Here is a 17,144-nt window from a genome sequence, read left to right on the forward strand (position 1 = left end):
TAGGAAAAGAGTTTGCTTCCCCGAACACATTCTGGCCTGTCTGTGACCCCTGTCCACACTGATCTTAACCACATAGCCACAAGCCAGGGCAATTAATGATGGGTAATAAATGCCACCCTTGTCAGTAATGTTCACATCATGAGAATGAAAATAACATTTGGATAAGGCACAGGAGGAAAGCCATTATCATCATACTATTTCTTTAAAACAGCAATCTAAATAATCCCACTGCTTCCCATAGTCCCAAACTGAATTTGGGAATGTCTTTGTTCGTTTTAACTCATGTGGGAGTAATTTGAGGCCATGTCAAAATTCCTGTCCTATCTGAATGAATTCCTTTGGCATCAGAATACCATTTCCATAGCTTTCAGTAGGTTGCATTACAGAGAGAGAATGAGGCGGGGTGGGGGCGGGGGCGGGGGGGGGGGGGGGGGAAGGGGGAGAAGGGAGAAGGGGGAAGGGAGGAAGGGAGGTGTGGGGCGTTCTCATAGAAACCTATAAAATATATAGTAAATGCAGGAAGGATGTTCCTGATGACCAGAGAGTCCCGAATGGGACATGCCACAGAATGAGATGAGAAGACATTTCTTCACCCAGAGAGTGGAGTTCTCTACCACAGAAAGAAATTGAGGCCAAAACATTGGGTATTTTCAAGAAGAAGTTAGATATAGTTCTCACGACTAAAAGGATCAAAGAATATTGAGAGAAAACTGAAACTGAAAGACTTGTTTGTTCCGCCATGATCATAGTGCTCTGCTCTGATTTTCTATGTTTCTATGTGAGAACCTTGTGAAAATTAACTGTTTTTAAAATGGAAATGATGACAGTGTCCCTTTAAATTTACATATTTTAAATTACACTCTTCGATAAACAACAGTTCAGTCGCAAGCTCATTTACAAAACTACTTGTTCAGTGTTGACAGAAAAATTATTTCATTTTTGCCTTTAGCATGAGATCAATTTGTTTGCTAACCCATTGATTTTAAATGCTAATTCAGTCTAACTGCAGTTACCAATAATTTTCTCTGCATCTTCCTAAAGGGTTGCCACAGATCATAACATTGACAACACGACAGCAATCCTGCGGGAGTGGCTGAAGAATGTTCAGAGGGCCTATCACTACGTGGAGTGGAGACCACTGGATAGTCCCAAGTGAGTACTTTCAATTGTGACCCCCCCCCATTTAAATTTTAACAATACATGTTTGATGGCTTTCATATATTTTCGCAGCAACTTCTGTGAACAAATCATCAGTGTAATTGATGTCAGAAAATTCACTTTTAATATAAAGGAAGAGCAACTAAAGAGGAAACTGCCTTCATCCAATAACATATCAGGGGGAAAAATCCTTATTTAATCATCAAAAATGTTCTATAAAGTGAAACAAAAATGGTTTATTTCAGTTTACAGCCTCTTTTACTCTTCAGTATTGTTTGGGAATGCCACCCAGCTCCCTTTTTTAAAAATCAAGCTAGGGTACCTTTTAAAGTTTGTTATATTAGATGTCAGCATTACTTTTAGGTTCTCTTTTCAAGTACACAAGCAATTTGCTTAAGTGCATAACCCCCTTAACTTCACTTCTGTGGTCATGCTGACAAGGTAACTTAAACGAGGCTCACTTTTGAGGGGTGATTCTTAAGTCACTGTACGTCCACACGGTTTTGAAGCAGCAGTCTATGACATGGTAATGGGGACCCGCGAAAGGTCACTTGCTGAGATACAAGTAACATAAAACCTAAATAACCTGCATTTGAATGCCAAAGGTAACTGGTACAGTCTTTATTCAGCACAGGACAAGTACAGGGACAAATCCAACAGAATTAGAGAAGTGGTTAGCAAAAAATTCAAAGGTAAGTAGGTTTATTCAAATTTGCTGCACAATTTGTGGGCCAAGTGGAGCTGAGACTCTGCCAAATTCTAACTGATCGATAATGTCATCGGACCTAGCATGCAGGAGAATCCTCGTCATTCTTCACGTGAAAGTCAGAGCTTAAGAGCTTGGGAAAGGACACATGAAGTGTCGGAAATTTAAGTCTCTGTAAGAAGAGTGCCACTAGAATTTGCTTATGGGTGTTGTGACTTTACAGTATCAGTTGGCTAAATGTTTTGAAGCTCATCACTTAAACCTCTATTTTGTGTTCGCCCACTACAGTGAAATGTCCTGACAAGCACTGTTCCCCCAAATCCTTTTACAGAAAGAAGCCCTCCACTTGCCTGAATTTTTTTGTACTTTCCCATCAACCTTTCTACATACACAGCCCATCCAAGTCTTCAGCTGAATTCCCTGAAGAGGGACACATATGTGACCTTGCTCCTGACAAGCTGATACCTGTGCTGTTGTTTCCATCTGGCTGCTGGGTCCACTTAACACCCAGTATCTCTGCAAATGCTGATCCTGCTTTGTAAAGTTCTAAAGATTTTCTAAAGGCTGCCCTCTAAAATTACACACTGTGTTAGAACCTGAGTTGGTGGTTGCAAATAGGACATTAAAATACTGTTATACCTGTTATGATTTGGAGATGCCGGTGTTGGACTGGGGTGTACAAAGTTAAAAATCGCACAACACCAGGTTATAGTCCAACAGGTTTAATTGGAAGCACACTAGCTTTCGGATCGACGCTCCTTCATCAGATGAAGGAGCGTCACTCTGAAAGCTAGTGTGCTTCCAATTAAACCTGTTGGACTATAACCTGGTGTTGTGTGATTTTAACTTTGTTACACATGTTGGCACTCATATTTCCTTGACACTGCTCTGCCAGGGGATAATGTTGGAGAACATGAAAGAAAAATGGTATAAGGTTAGATTGTGGTGAGGGGCAAGCAGTGCTACACATTCACACCATTCATAAATCATTTCTTAAATCGGGCGACATTGTGGGAAGAGCAGGGTGTGGGATACAAAGAGGTGGATTAAGGAGAAGCAACTCCTATGATTTGAGCCCCACCACTCACCATGGCCTCAATCCTATTTACTGCAACGATTCTCCATATTGTCTCCTGACATGGGCTGTGAAGAACAGCCGTGCGTACACACCAGTCAGATTGGGCAAGCTGCACAAGTGCCAAGCGTGTGAAGTAATGCAAGAAAGAAATCATGGTTAGTTACTGATAGATTGTTGGTTCATTTCAGGATGAATTCAATGAGTACATTCTCAGAACTTATATTAGCTTAAACTTCTTCCTGCACTGCATCCAAACCCTCAAGACCAGACTACTAGCGTTGACAGAGATAGATATCTACTCCCATAGTCATCCTCTTGGCAGTCTGGAGGATCTGAGGCAGAGGAGTTCTCTCTTCCTGTCCCTACTCATGCATCAAAACCTTCAGTGCTACAATGAGAACCTCGGAGCATGTATCTGCCCTGCTTTGTTATTCCTACTTAATGAAGGTGATCATTTGCTGCAGCAGAATGCACTTCCCCTTTCTGAGGCACGAGCTAGCTTGAAGTGGTGCTAGCCTAGCACACGCTTCGGTCCACTTTGTGAATATCTCTCTGCTCCCTAGCCAGACTGATGGGCAGTGACCACAGTGTGAATGCAAAACCAGTGTGGAAGGGAGGGAAGTAAAAAAAAATCAATTAGTTTCAAACATTTGAACTATCTTGCCCCAAGAATAGGAAAAGATAAAGAACAGCACTTCTATATAAATGTTCTAGTAAGAATAAGCTATCTGCTTGTTTAGTTAATGTTTTACTCCTCTTTAATCACTTTGCACTTCATTAAACTTTGTTAAAAATCCTCACTGTTAACTAAAACTGCACAGAGATGTGCTTGCATTTTTTATGCACAGTCTATTTGTGTAATAAACAGGCAAATTCCCATCATACATTTAAAAAAAAGAAGCAAACTATAATTATCATTTTGGAAGGACAGGCAGCCCCAGCAACAAGACTGACGAATGACTATAACCCAATTTAAAGCAGGTTTGTTATTTGGAGGGAAGATGAGAGCAGTAAGTTGTAGATCCCACATCTGCACAGCATGCTGCCACCAATTTCACTTCCATCAGAGGACCCTCAGTGGCAGTCCCCCTTTGATTCATTTGGCAAGTTGCTGAAAGTTACTGTGTGTAAGCACAATTGAGATACCCAAAGAGAACAAAAACTTGTTTTTAATCAGCCTGTTTGGGCATATTATAACACATCATAGGTGGGAGCAGGTTGGACTTGAAGCTGAATCTTCTGGCTCAGAGGTAGGGACACTGCCACCATGTCACAAGACCAGCCTGGAAACCCCAGGCAGATTCATTTCAATAGGATAAAAGCAAATTACTGTGGATGCTGAAATCTGAAACCAAAAAAGAAAATGCTGGAAAATCTCAGCAGGTCTGGCAGCACCTGTAAGGAGAGAAAGGAGCTGACGTTTCGAATCTAACTGACCCTTAGTCAAAGCTTAGTCAAAGGGCCAGTTAGACTCAAAACATCATCTCTTTTCTCTCCTTACAGATGCTGCCAGACCTGCTGAGATTTTCCAGCATTTTCTGTTTTGGTTTCATTTCAATAGGCCTAGTTTATCCCCTTCAAATGAATTGCTGCCTGCACAATCCTCACAGAGAACCTTTCTCTTACCTGAATATTCTTTCAGACCTCTTCGGTTACTTTAATGGCAGGTTGACTTGGTTTGGAACCGTACCTTGTCATTTGTGAGGGAAGGGGGTTACTTTGGCATTGGCAGTGGCGAGTCATCCTGCACTATGCAGCCAGCTGATATTTCGATATCTTCAAGGCAGCTCTGCCAAAGTTGAATTCACACAACACCAGGTTATAGTGCAACAGGTTTATTTGGAAGCACTAGCTTTCGGAGCGCTGCTCCTTACAACCACCTGATGAAGGAGCAGTGCTCCGAGAGCTAGTGCTTCCAATTAAACCTGTTGGACTGTAACCTGGTGTTGTGTGATCTTTTACAAAGCTGAATTCCACCTTCCTGTGGTGAAATGTCAGCTCGTGGTCTGTCACTGTGTCCTACTAGGATGGCTTCTGATGCTCCCACTCATCCGATAGCATTTGGTTGGTTTCCCAGGTACTATTCTGATGAAATAGGGCCAAAACACTGGAGCAATTCCAGGTTCTCACATGTGATGAAACTCAGGCAAACGGCACTGAAAACTGCGAGGGAGAAGTGGGCTGACTACATCTTGGTGAGTGAAGCTTCAGGTTACACTGTCTTTTGAAGAATCAACAGTACAATTAGCAAGTTATTAATTAGGTATGGCAAATTTCGATTAATTGGGCACATTGGGTGAGATTAGTATGAAGGAAGACAGCAATTTGGAAAGATCAAGATGAATAAGTATTGCGATCAAAGTATATACTACAGTATTTACTTCCCTACAGTCACCACAGGCAGACATTGCTACCTGTCAAGCCAATATCTGCTGATAAGGAAGGACAAAAAGGCAGACCTGTTAAGCTGAATGGCTTATTTGCATGTTGTGAATTCAAAGCAATTTTCTTCAGCTTGTCTGAAGTTATCTCAATAAGTTTCCCTTTAGGAGCCACATGTAAGAATGATATGGTGAAAAGCTGGGCCGGTACAGTGTGGTTTTTGGAACTAACCACAGCATGACATGTATCCTTGCTGATGGACGTTTGGAGGCAATTGTAGCAAGATGCGTGCCCCTTTAACATCCATCTCTATTATTCAAATTATCTGGGACAGTCACTCTCATTGATAGGAACATGCCTGAGAAAAGCAGCTTGCTTTCCCCCCCCCCCCCCCACCACCTTCTCCCTGACTGGCCACATCTTCTCCAGTGTAAATCGATCGGCATTGCACACATGCTGGGGGTGGGCCGTGGTGGTGCAAGAAGTTTGGACTCCTCCATAGGGAATAGGGACTCTCAAAATGTTCAAATTGCTCAGCAGACTGCTTCAGCTGCCCTGGGCCATTCAATGACTTTATCTTTGGCCTACCAACTCCAGAAACATTTTAGCCAATTGCAACACTCCCTGGTTCCCTTTCCCTCCTTGTCTCGTTAGCTGGAATCTACTTTAGCCTGGATCATTAGAATTACTAACCTTCTCAGAAATCTCCAGGAATTCAAGATTAATCCCCTTGGCTGCCCAGGTGAAAAAAAGTCTTCCGGGCTTTAAAAAGTATTGTTTTTTTTGCCGTCTCTTTGAATGCCTACAGTTGCTGGCTGTAAAAGTTATTGAAGCTTGGGGTGGAGTGAGAAAGGTTGTTTGACTGGCAATCAGAGAGTCAGACAGCACAGACCTGATCCGACCTCGTCCCATTTGCCAGTATTTGGCCCATATCCCTCTAAACACTTCCTAATCATGTACCCATCCAGATGCCTTTTAAATGTTGTAATTGTGCCAGCCTCCACCACTTCCACTGACAGCTCATTCCATATACATACCACCCTCTGAGGGAACCATGGATTATCTAACCAATCACCAAAGAATCTGGCCACCTTCTTATTTCTGTGATGCTGGTATGCAATGTGAATGATCTCTAAATGAAGTTTGGGAGTTTGGAGAAGGGGGATTGGAAGCTGGGTGTCAGAGGGTCTTGTGGTTATACTCAGTTTAGCAAACTTTGGCTGAAGGTATGTTTGGCTGATATATCCACTTCTGTACCAAGCTGAAAATGTAACGCCTCCATCATCAGCAGGTCTCAATCATCTCACTAACTTTAACAAATTCATTTCCTCGCATAGAACTAGAAGTTCTACAGTCAGTGTTTAAAAAGAAGGCAACCTGGCAAGTTGGAATGGTTACTTAAAAATAAAAAAAAGTGCAATGCTTAATACTGCATAAAGGTTGAAGAATGTGTGTTCAGGAGATTGACTGAAGATCTGTGATAGGTAGGAAGCTAACTTGGACAACTTTACTTGTCCAAATCCTGTTGTGTGCAATCTGATAGATCAGACATAGGAGTTCCGTATCGCTGGGTGAGAGGTAACTAGTCATGATTATGTTAGGAGAACTAACATTGTTAAGCGCTGTGTGACAGTCTTAACTTGAATCCTAAGTGGCTGGATGTTGTTCCTCAACTTGTTTTTCTTCCAGTTTGTAGATACAGACAACTTGCTAACCAATGAGCAGACACTGAATCTGATGATAGCTGAAAACTTGACCGTGGTTGCTCCCATGCTGGACTCTAACACATTGTACTCAAACTTTTGGTGCGGGATGACACCCCAGGTGAGTCGTTTGAAAACAAGCAATCCTAAACCATTTTAGCAGTCAAAATTGTTGATTTAACGATTTGCGAACAAAGGTCATTAAAACACAATGTATATAGATAGTTTGTCATCCTTCCTGCTGGTCCTTCCAAATCAGTTCTGCTTCATCAGTTTCATCGTGACAATTGGCTAGATATTATGGCCACACTTGGTATGTTTCCTTTGGGTGGGCACACAATATATATGAAGTGGCCAGCCCCACATCCTCCCACCTCCCTCTGAGCTGACTCCCATGATACATACGGAAGGTGGGCGGGCTCCAAATTTGGCAGCCAGTCTACCATGTGTCAATAAATAATTTAGCACCAATAGAGCCTTTTAGAAACTAAATTGACCCTGATTATACATTACCTACCCCATAATATAGCTGGGTGAAAGTGGGCAGGCCACTTTTTAAAATAAGTTTATAAAATAGTGAGAAGGAAAGGGGGTATGATCATCAGAATTTGTTAACGTCAGTGAGAAGATGCACCCCCTTGATGCACCCATTTGAAGAAAGGGAGAAAGTGGGGACTTCAGATGCTGGAGATCAGAGTCAAAGAGTGTGGTGCTGGAAAAGCACAGCCAGTCAGGCAGCATCCAAGGAGCAGGAGAGTTGATGATTCGAACATAAGCTCTTCATCAGGAATGTGAGAAGAGTTTACGCTCGAAACGTTGACTCTCCTGCTCCTCAGATACTGCCTGATTGGCTGTCCTTTTCCAACATCACACTCTTTGACCCCTTTGAAGATATTAGACCCCTCCTTGCTTTTTACCCACTTCGCCTGCAAAACCCACTTCCCTGTCTACCCCCATTATTCTAAAATTTTGAAATCACTTTCCATGCAATACCTGACTCAACTTGGGCCAGATTCCACATTCCTAGCCTGTAGTACCAGCAAGGGCCATTACTGAGTTGGTGGCGCTGCTGGGACAGCCAGCCCATTGGAGGGATGGGACTTTCTTCCCAGTGGACAGTGGCAGGTCTGACTCTGCAATGATTCACACAAGCACAACGCATTTTGGCTGCAGGTTTGGAGGGTGGGGAGGAGTGTGCCTGCACTGTTCCTTCCGATTGGTCAGCGCACAGCTTACTTTCCTTCTGGGGGAGTGAGTTGAGAGTGTGGTGCTGGAAAAGCACAGCAGGTCAGGCAGCATCCAAGGAGCAGGAGAATCAATGTTTCAGGCACAAGCCCCTTATCAGGAATGAGTCCGAGAACCCCGTACCACCCGATTCTACCTCCTATCCAAGATTCACAAGCCTGACTGCCCCAGTTGATCCATTGTCTCAGCCTGCTCCTGCCCCACTGAACTGGTCTCTACATACCTTGACACCGTCCTGTCCCCCTTAGTCCAGGAACTCCCCACCTATGATTGGGACACCACCCATGCCCTTCACCTCCTCCAAGATGTTAGTTTCCCAGGCCCCCAATGCCTTATCTTCACCATAGACATCCCGTCCCTGTACACATGTATCCACAATGACAAAGGCCTCCATGTCCTCCATTTTTTTTCTCTCATGCTGACCCAGTGACACTCTCATTCATCTGGCTGAACTGGTCCTCATCCTCAACAACTTCTTCTTTCAATCCTCTCACTTCTGCCAAACCAGAAGGGTAGCCATTGGCACCTGAATGGGCCCCAGCTATGCCTCCCTCTTTGTTGGGTACGTGGAACAGTCCATCTTCCACAGCTACACCGGCACTATTCCCCACCTTTTCTCCACTACATCGATGGCTGCATTGGTGCTATCTCATGCTCCCACAAGGAGGTTGAACAGTTCATCAACTTCACTCACACCTTCCACCCCAACATTATGTTCACCTGGACCACCTCGGCCAGCTTCCTCCTCTTCCTGGACCTTCCACCTCCATCTCCAGTGACCGACTAACCACGGACATCTACTGCAAACCCACCGACTCTCACAGCTACCTGAACTATACCTCCTCCCACCCTGCCTCCTGTAAAAATGCAATCCTGTATTCCCAATTCCTCTGCCTCCGGCACATCTGCTCCCAGGAGGACCAATTCCACCTTAGAAAATCCCAATGTCCTCCTTCTTTAAAGACCACAATTTCTCCTCCCACTTGGTTGATGATGCCCTCCAGCGCATCTCCTCCACTTCCCACACCTCCGGCCTTGAACCCCGCACCTCCAACCACAACAAGGATGGAACGCTCCCCACCCTCCCAGTCCTCACCTTCCACCCTACCGAGCTCCGGATACATCACACCATCCTCCACCACTTCCGCCACCTGCAAACAGACCCCACCACTAGGGATATATTTCCCTCGCATCCCATGCTCTTCATGACTCTTTTGTCAGATCCATGCCCGCCGCCCCTCCCCACCCCCAACAGCCCAACCTCCACTCTCAGCACCTTCCCCTGCCACTACAAGAAGTGCAAAACCTGCACTCGCACCTCCCCCCTCACCTCCGTCCAAGACCCCAAAAGATCATTCCACATCAACACACACTGCCCTGTACTTCCCCACACCTCATCTACTGTATCAGTTGTACTCAATGTGGTCTCCTCTACATCGGGGAGACAGGATGCCAATATGCAGATCGTTTCAGAAAACATCTCTTGGACACCCGCACTAATCAACCCAACCGCCCTTCCAAACACTTCAACTCCACCTCCAACTCCACCAAGGACATGCACGTCTTGGGTTTCCTCCATCGCCAAACCCTAACTACCTGATGCCTGGAGGAAGAATGCTTCATCTTCCACCTTGGGACCCTGCATGCACATGGGATCAATATGGATTTCACCAGTTTCCTTATTTCCCCACCCCACACCTTACCCCAGATCCAACCTTCCAACCTAGCATCGCCCTCTTGGCGTGTTCTTATTCCTTCCCATCTATCCACTCCACCCTCCTCTCCGACCTGTTGCTTTCAACCCCACCTTCATCTACCTATCACATTCCCAGCTACCTTGCCGCTAGCCCCACCTCCCCTCCCATTCATCTCTCAGCCCCACGGGCCCACAAGCCTCATTCCTGATGCCCGAAGTGTCCGTTCTCCTGCTCCTCAGATGCTGCCTGATCGGCTGTGATTTTCCAGCACTACGCTCTCCACTCTGATCTCCAACATCTGCAGTCCTTACATTTTTCTGGGGAATGGGTAGTTTGCCACTATTCCCCCAATAATGTCCAGATAACACCCAGTCTAATTCAAAGCTATTTTTCACTATTTCAGAAAGTCCATTTAATGGCAATCCTACACTTTGTATGAACTGAAACTCAATTCTGTGTATTGTAACTATGGATGAGCAGTATATTCTGATATTTCAGTAAGAATTAAAAATATCATGGTCTGTGAACCAATGTTTTCTGAACATACACAGAGACCATGACTGATTTTTTTTTTAACAAGTGTCATTCCACCAAAACAAGAATAGATTAGATTACCAGCAAATGGAGCTCCATTCTTACTGCTGATTTAGAACAGTATTTCTTGAATCAAATTAACATGTTGAAAAGAAAGTGCTGAGAATTCTCAGGTCAGGCAGAATTTGTGGAGATAGGAGCCGTGTTACTAGCAGAAGTTTTTGGAAGTCCTAAGTCCTGCCTCTGATCCCGGAATTCGACACTTTTGTGGAGCAGGAATGGAGTTGGCTCAGGATTCGATCACGTGTGGTTTATGGAGACAGCTGACCATTTCAGTCATCAGCTGTCTCCATTGCAGCATGATTATATTGAGCTAAATTTCTGAAACCACAAATGTGCAGATTGGACCAAGTAATATTGTGGATTCTTTAAGATATCCACGATACCGTTGTGACATAACATACCTCTTTAGATCTGGTCCCGGGACACCTTTAGTCGAGGTAAAGCACCCACAGTATCACAGAACTTTCAGATTTTGTTGCCAATTTAGTTGTTCATAGAATTTTGCAACTGTTCAGGTCAGCGGTGTTTATGTTCACAATGACCGTCCTCCTTCCTTATTTCATCTCACTCTATCAACATATCTGTCTTTTCCTTTCTCTTTCATCGACCTATCGAACCTCTCCTTCAAGCCATCTGTATTAATTACAAAGTTAAAACTCTCACAACACCAGGCCACATGATGAAGGAGCAGCGCTCCAAAAGATAGTGCTTCCAAATAAACCTGTTGGACTATAACCTGGTGTTGTGAGATTTTTAACTTTGTACATCCCAGTCCAACACCGGTATCTCCAAATCACTGGTGTCCTCAACTATTCCATGTGACAGCAAGTGCTACATTCTTGCCATTGACTAAAACAACATAATCCCATTAGGGCAACTATTGATGCTATGAATAGGTCATTATCACATCATGTTTCTTGGAGCTGGCCTTGATTAAATTGTGACCTATATTTCTATATGGTACAACTGTGACTTTACATCACAAAAAATATTTAATTTGTTACAAATCACTTTGGGGGTGATCTGAGGTTATGAATGGCACTGTGTAAGTGCAACATATTCCTTAACTAAAGACTAGAATAAATCGTAAATCGAATCAGAATGTGGGAAAGGGAACCACTTGGTGGGATCAGCAAATGAGTATCAATTACTCTTTGATCTTTCCTTTTTTTTCTCTCCTGGAATGACAGTCATTGCATGGAGTGGTTGCTCGATAACCGCATGGCACTATTCTTAGCTCAGCATCGCAACATGCCAACGAAGTGCCAGCGCTAGGTTTCAGACGATAGCTGGCCATTGACATCACTCTGTGTGACACTTCTACGTTGCATAGTTGCACTGATTGTCCATGCAGCCAATCTGTATTTGCTGTCTCAGACCCTAAGAAGATAAGTTCCCATGTTCATTGGTTCTGATACATCAACTTGGCAATCAGCTCATAGTCTCTCATACTTTGCCATTAAAAGCATAAGTTACTATGATTGGAAGATTCCTCAGAAAAATCCCAAACTTCATATTCCTGAGACATTCAGAGAAGTTTAATGATAAGTGTTGTTTGACGGTATTCATAAAGCAGTAATATACAGTCCATGTAATTTGTCTTCCTCAATGGATAGTTTGCTCTAAAAAAAGTTACCTTAAATGAGCTCCTTAAATGAGAACTGGTGGGTCCCAACATTTCAATCAGTCTATTTACCATGACTGGAACAGGGGAAGGAGGTAGTTTTATATAGTGAGGGATGGCCATATGAGCAGGACATTACTGTTCATCTGTCAGGCTATTATGCTTGTAATAGGCTGGTACATATTCGCATTCTCGCTGTGCACTGATTGACTGTGCAGAATTGATGTTAACATGTTTCTTGAGTAACGGTAATCAGTTGTCACCGACAGGAAGGTCACACTCAGTCTTGGGAGGGCAGTTGTGGTATTGGTAGATCACCATGGCATCCCTGATGGTCCTTGTATGGCAGTCTGTATTGGGTAAGTCTGGAGCATTAGCTGTAACGATTATTAAGTTCAGAATGTTTGGGGATAGCTGACTTGTTTGATGCACTGTATTTGAAATGGACATGACATTTGTTGAAGCCAGTGTGTAGTCTGCAACTTTACCCAATGTAGATAAGACTACAATCACATGGTATACTGTAAAAAGTACAGGAATTTACATCTGCATATCCTGCTCAAGTACAATAGAGGATAGATGTAAAGGGAACATATATTTGATCCTGGGGACAGAAGAAGGCTATCACTATTGTGAACTTTTACTCCTCGCAAGAACATAGCAGATAAAACAATCTAATTGGTATCTCATCCACATCTACCTGCTTTGATCCTATAAAGGACCTGGTCCTTTTAATTCCCAGACCAATTACTCTTGATCCCTCTTCAATCGTAACAATAGCTAATAATAGTCTCTCACTCAATAGGATATTTCTTGAGTTTGCACAAACTAATTTCACTTCAGTCCATATAGTAAGCAAAGCAAGGCACTCAGACAATCAGCCAGAGTTGGATTTGAATCCAGGTTCTCGAAGTGAACTGCAATCACATTAACCCAGACCATCACAGCTCATTCCTATTGAGTTCCGAGAGATATTCCTCAGTATGTTTTTCACTTCATGATTGGCGCATACCCATCCAAAGGTTTGTAACCTTTTCATTTCATTTAAGTTGCTAAGGAACTAGAACACTGGATTAGTGGTGCTGGAAGAGCACAGCAGTTCAGGCAGCATCCAACGAGCAGCGAAATCGACGTTTCGGGCAAAAGCCTGCCCGAAACGTCGATTTCGCTGCTCGTTGGATGCTGCCTGAACTGCTGTGCTCTTCCAGCACCACTAATCCAGTATTTGGTTTTCAGCATCTGCAGTCATTGTTTTTACCAAGGAACTAGAACAGTTGGCTTGACACAACCAGTGCAGCTTGTCCTTAATTACGTTTACTAACAATACCTTTCTCCTTGAGATCAGATGTGTTAAAAACATGAGATGTATTACTGATAATGTACTTGCCAATTTCCAACATTTCATGGGTGATCAGCATTTTTTGGGCAGTATTAACCAGTCTACATTAATGAATAAAAGTTAGCAGCTATCCATATCCAGCTTCTGCCTCTCCTTACTACCACTCCTGGTTAATCCTTCCTGATGCTGCTGAAATGAATTGAAACATACTGTATGCTGTGGATAGCAATTGTTGCAGTATCCTCTACCATGTAAATGATAAAGGGTTGATTATATCTGAGGCTTAATTAATGACAATCTCAATTGAGAGCAGTAATTTGCTTTAGCAAACAAATCAGAAATCTCTTTCATTCACTGAACTGAAAGAATGAAGACCACAAGTTTCCACTATTAAAGAATTTTTACTATACAACCATTAGACAAACACCTTTGACAAGCATCCATATTCTTAAACCCAGAAAACAACATAAATAAACAGAAGTCAGCAGGCGAATTGTGGTCAAATGAGAACTAAAAATCACACTTTAAATGACAGATTCAATTAAGGCAAGTGTTATAAACTGGCTCAACATATCTTTCAGCAATCTCAGTCACAAAGTCCTTCAAATCACTATTGTTCATGAAAAATTTCAGCTTCTTGTCTTCTCGGATTCAATCTAATCCCCAGTCAAAAGCAGTGCGCAATCAATTTGAGTTCCATTGGCAAAATCTTAACCAAAATGGCATATGTCTGCAGACACTCCTTGACTCTGGTTATGATATTCTGTATAGCCAAGGCCCATCAATATTATGTTCACGTATCTGACACAACTGCAACATGTGTATGTTTGATTATTCCCAGCTTTTGGATCAAGCTACCACCACCTTCAGCCTGCCTATATTACACCTCTAAGATCATTATCTGAGCTTTGTTACTTTTTAATACATGCTTTCAGCCAGTTTCACTTTCCAATGTAGTTTTGGCTTCCAGTCTTGGTTTCAGTCTTAGTTGGATTGAAGACTGATAGTCAGTTTCTGTTCTCTTACCTTTTCATAATTAGTGCCTTTCTTAGGAAAATACAAGCTTTGAAACCACGAATTCTATCACATAAAATATGTTAAGGCCCTTCCTGTTCGATATGATAGGCTTAAATTCGGAACTGTTTTAATGGCAAGTGGACTCGATGGGGCCGAATGGCCTTGCATACATTCCTATGTCTTATAGTCATATGGTTATCAAGTTTTATATAACATACACGTGGCATATGACATTCTAAGTATGATGTGCATATAAGCCTGAAGGATTTCCCACATTACCTTTACCATGCATGCGATCCTAGATTTTCCCCTTACAAAACTACATGAAGCCAAATGAACCTCCAACACCAAGGGCAATTAACTTACATACCGGACTCACTTCATCCTCATGCAGCATGAGATCACCTCTGATGGAGTTACAAGGACACTCTTGCACCTCAGTCGCAATCATTTTGCTTCTTTCAGTCAGAGTTGTTTTTTTTGTCTCTGTTTCCATTCAGGGATACTACAGGCGGACTCCTGATTATGTTCCAATCCGAGAATGGAAGCATAAGGGTTGTTATCCTGTTCCTATGGTGCATTCCACCTTCCTCATTGATCTGCGTAGGGAGGCTACGAAAAAGCTGGCATTCTACCCTCCACACCCAGACTATACCTGGGCATTCGATGACATCATTGTCTTTGCATTTTCCTGCAAAGTAGCTGGTAATTCTTAACTCTTTAAAATAGAGAGCTCCTCACAAATGATAGATGTCATAAGTGAACAGGTGAATGGCTGTAAATGTTTTCTGTGAAACATAATTTCTAATGCAATTGTCATTTTCATTAGTAAATTGCTTCAAGAGTGGACAGTGAACATGTAGAAATCCTACAACTGCTAATTTCAGTTCCCCGGTGACTAGTAAGATGTATTAATTTTACTCTGTGGCTTGTTTGACTGAGCAATCTCTTTTGCCTGTATCCGTGCTACATATTGTATAATTTATACATGTATAATTTGCCTAACAAGCAACTTAGAGTTTACTATTGCCAGTAATTTAGGAAGCTGGCCAGATGCTTGCTGGGTGTTGTCAATTTTTAACTATCTTCAGAAAACTCTTATTTGGAAAAATGTGACAATTAAAACTTGGAAGTATTATTTTACCAAGTAGCAACTGATTAAAACGGATTATAGTGCATAATTTATATAAAGACAAATCATAAACAGTGTATTCATGATTACATTGTGAAAGTGTTTATTCAGATCACATTGAGTGGAGATGAAGCTCTGCCAGAGATTTATTATCATCTTACCCTAATGAATCCTTCCAAGGTTTTTGAAATACGTTATCCATGGTCTGAAGTTTCTCAAACTTTAAAGAGTGCAATGCATCCCAAGTATTGGACAAGAGGTGTCTAAGGACACTTGGAGAGTCCTAGGTGTGCAGCCTGAAACAGTGATTGTGATTCTTCTTTCCATCATATGGCTGAACAGGGATCTTGCCCTCTCTCGCCATCGATGGATGTGGGAAAGATTTGCAGATTGGTAGTCAACCTGTTTAGCCACTTTGTGAGTGTAACTCCAGGGTAGAATGCCACAAGATTTTCACAGGTAAATGCATCGTGTTTGAAGTCATTCTTCATTTATTGAAACTGATGCCAATCAATCCGTTGCAGTCAAAACTACTGTTGTTATGGACCAGACCAGACCCCCACAAAATATTTTAAGTTGGTAGCCTAGACACTAACTTTTTCTTATTTTAAAGGTAGATGCAAAGTGTTGTATTCCAGATATAACGTGACTGGTCAAGCTACTTGACATTATGCAAAACACAATTCAGTTAAACACTATATTTAAATTCAAACAAAAGAAAGAGGAATTTAAAATAACAACTGTTAGAAAACGAAGCAAATAATAGATACAATACCTATTACTAATTAACTGTTCCAATATAGTAACAGGTTAGCACTGCTGCCTCACATATCCAGAGACCTGGTTTCAATTCCCACCTTGGGCAACTGTGTGTGTGGAGTTTGCACATTCTGCCCGTATCTGCGTTGGTTTCCTCCGGGTGCTCCTGTTTCCTCCCACAGTCCAAAGATGTGCAGGTCAGAATGGATTGCCCATGCTAAATTGCTTGTAGTGTTAGGTGAAGGGGTAAATGTAGGGGAATGGGTCTGGGTGGGTTGCTCTCCGGAGGGTCGGTGTGAACTTATTAGACCAAAGGACCTGTTTCCACACTGTAAATAATCTAATCTAATCTAATTTAATCTAATCATCCCATAAATGCACCCCATAGCAAAAAGGCAAACTGGGACACGATTCTCACATGCAGTTCTCCAATCCAGGAAGAAACAAAACAGCAAGAGAAGGTTCAGAGAGAAATGCAGCTAGGAAGCATTCACTGAAGCTTCCAATTCTTTTGAGACCCCAAGAGCTTCTGCTTAAAGCTCAATCTAAAAACTAGAACAAAAACTAGAAAGCCTGGTCTGAGGGAGCTGGCCACACCGAGGCTGCTTCCATTGTTCCAACTTTTAAAAAAAAATCAAGGCCTCATAAATTGTTTATTTTCTTGGAGTCAGTTCTGCATGGCTGCCTTACAATAAGTGATAGCATCA

At 42.5% G+C, this 17,144-nt stretch overlaps 1 protein-coding gene across 1 annotated transcript in view; it reads left to right on the top strand.

The window, feature by feature from the left end:
* LOC140479635 (procollagen galactosyltransferase 2-like) overlaps positions 1 to 17,144 on the top strand; it is a 172,532-nt gene that overhangs the window by 100,930 nt on the left and 54,458 nt on the right. Inside the window, exons 2-5 of the mRNA XM_072573534.1 lie at positions 1,042 to 1,152; positions 5,020 to 5,137; positions 7,014 to 7,148; positions 15,047 to 15,251. Of these exons, the coding sequence (XP_072429635.1) occupies positions 1,042 to 1,152; positions 5,020 to 5,137; positions 7,014 to 7,148; positions 15,047 to 15,251 (569 nt within the window). The remainder of the gene's footprint in view (positions 1 to 1,041; positions 1,153 to 5,019; positions 5,138 to 7,013; positions 7,149 to 15,046; positions 15,252 to 17,144) is intronic.

Source organism: Chiloscyllium punctatum, chromosome 7 (genome assembly GCF_047496795.1).
Source record: "Chiloscyllium punctatum isolate Juve2018m chromosome 7, sChiPun1.3, whole genome shotgun sequence".
In the NCBI taxonomy this organism is placed as follows: domain Eukaryota; kingdom Metazoa; phylum Chordata; class Chondrichthyes; order Orectolobiformes; family Hemiscylliidae; genus Chiloscyllium; species Chiloscyllium punctatum.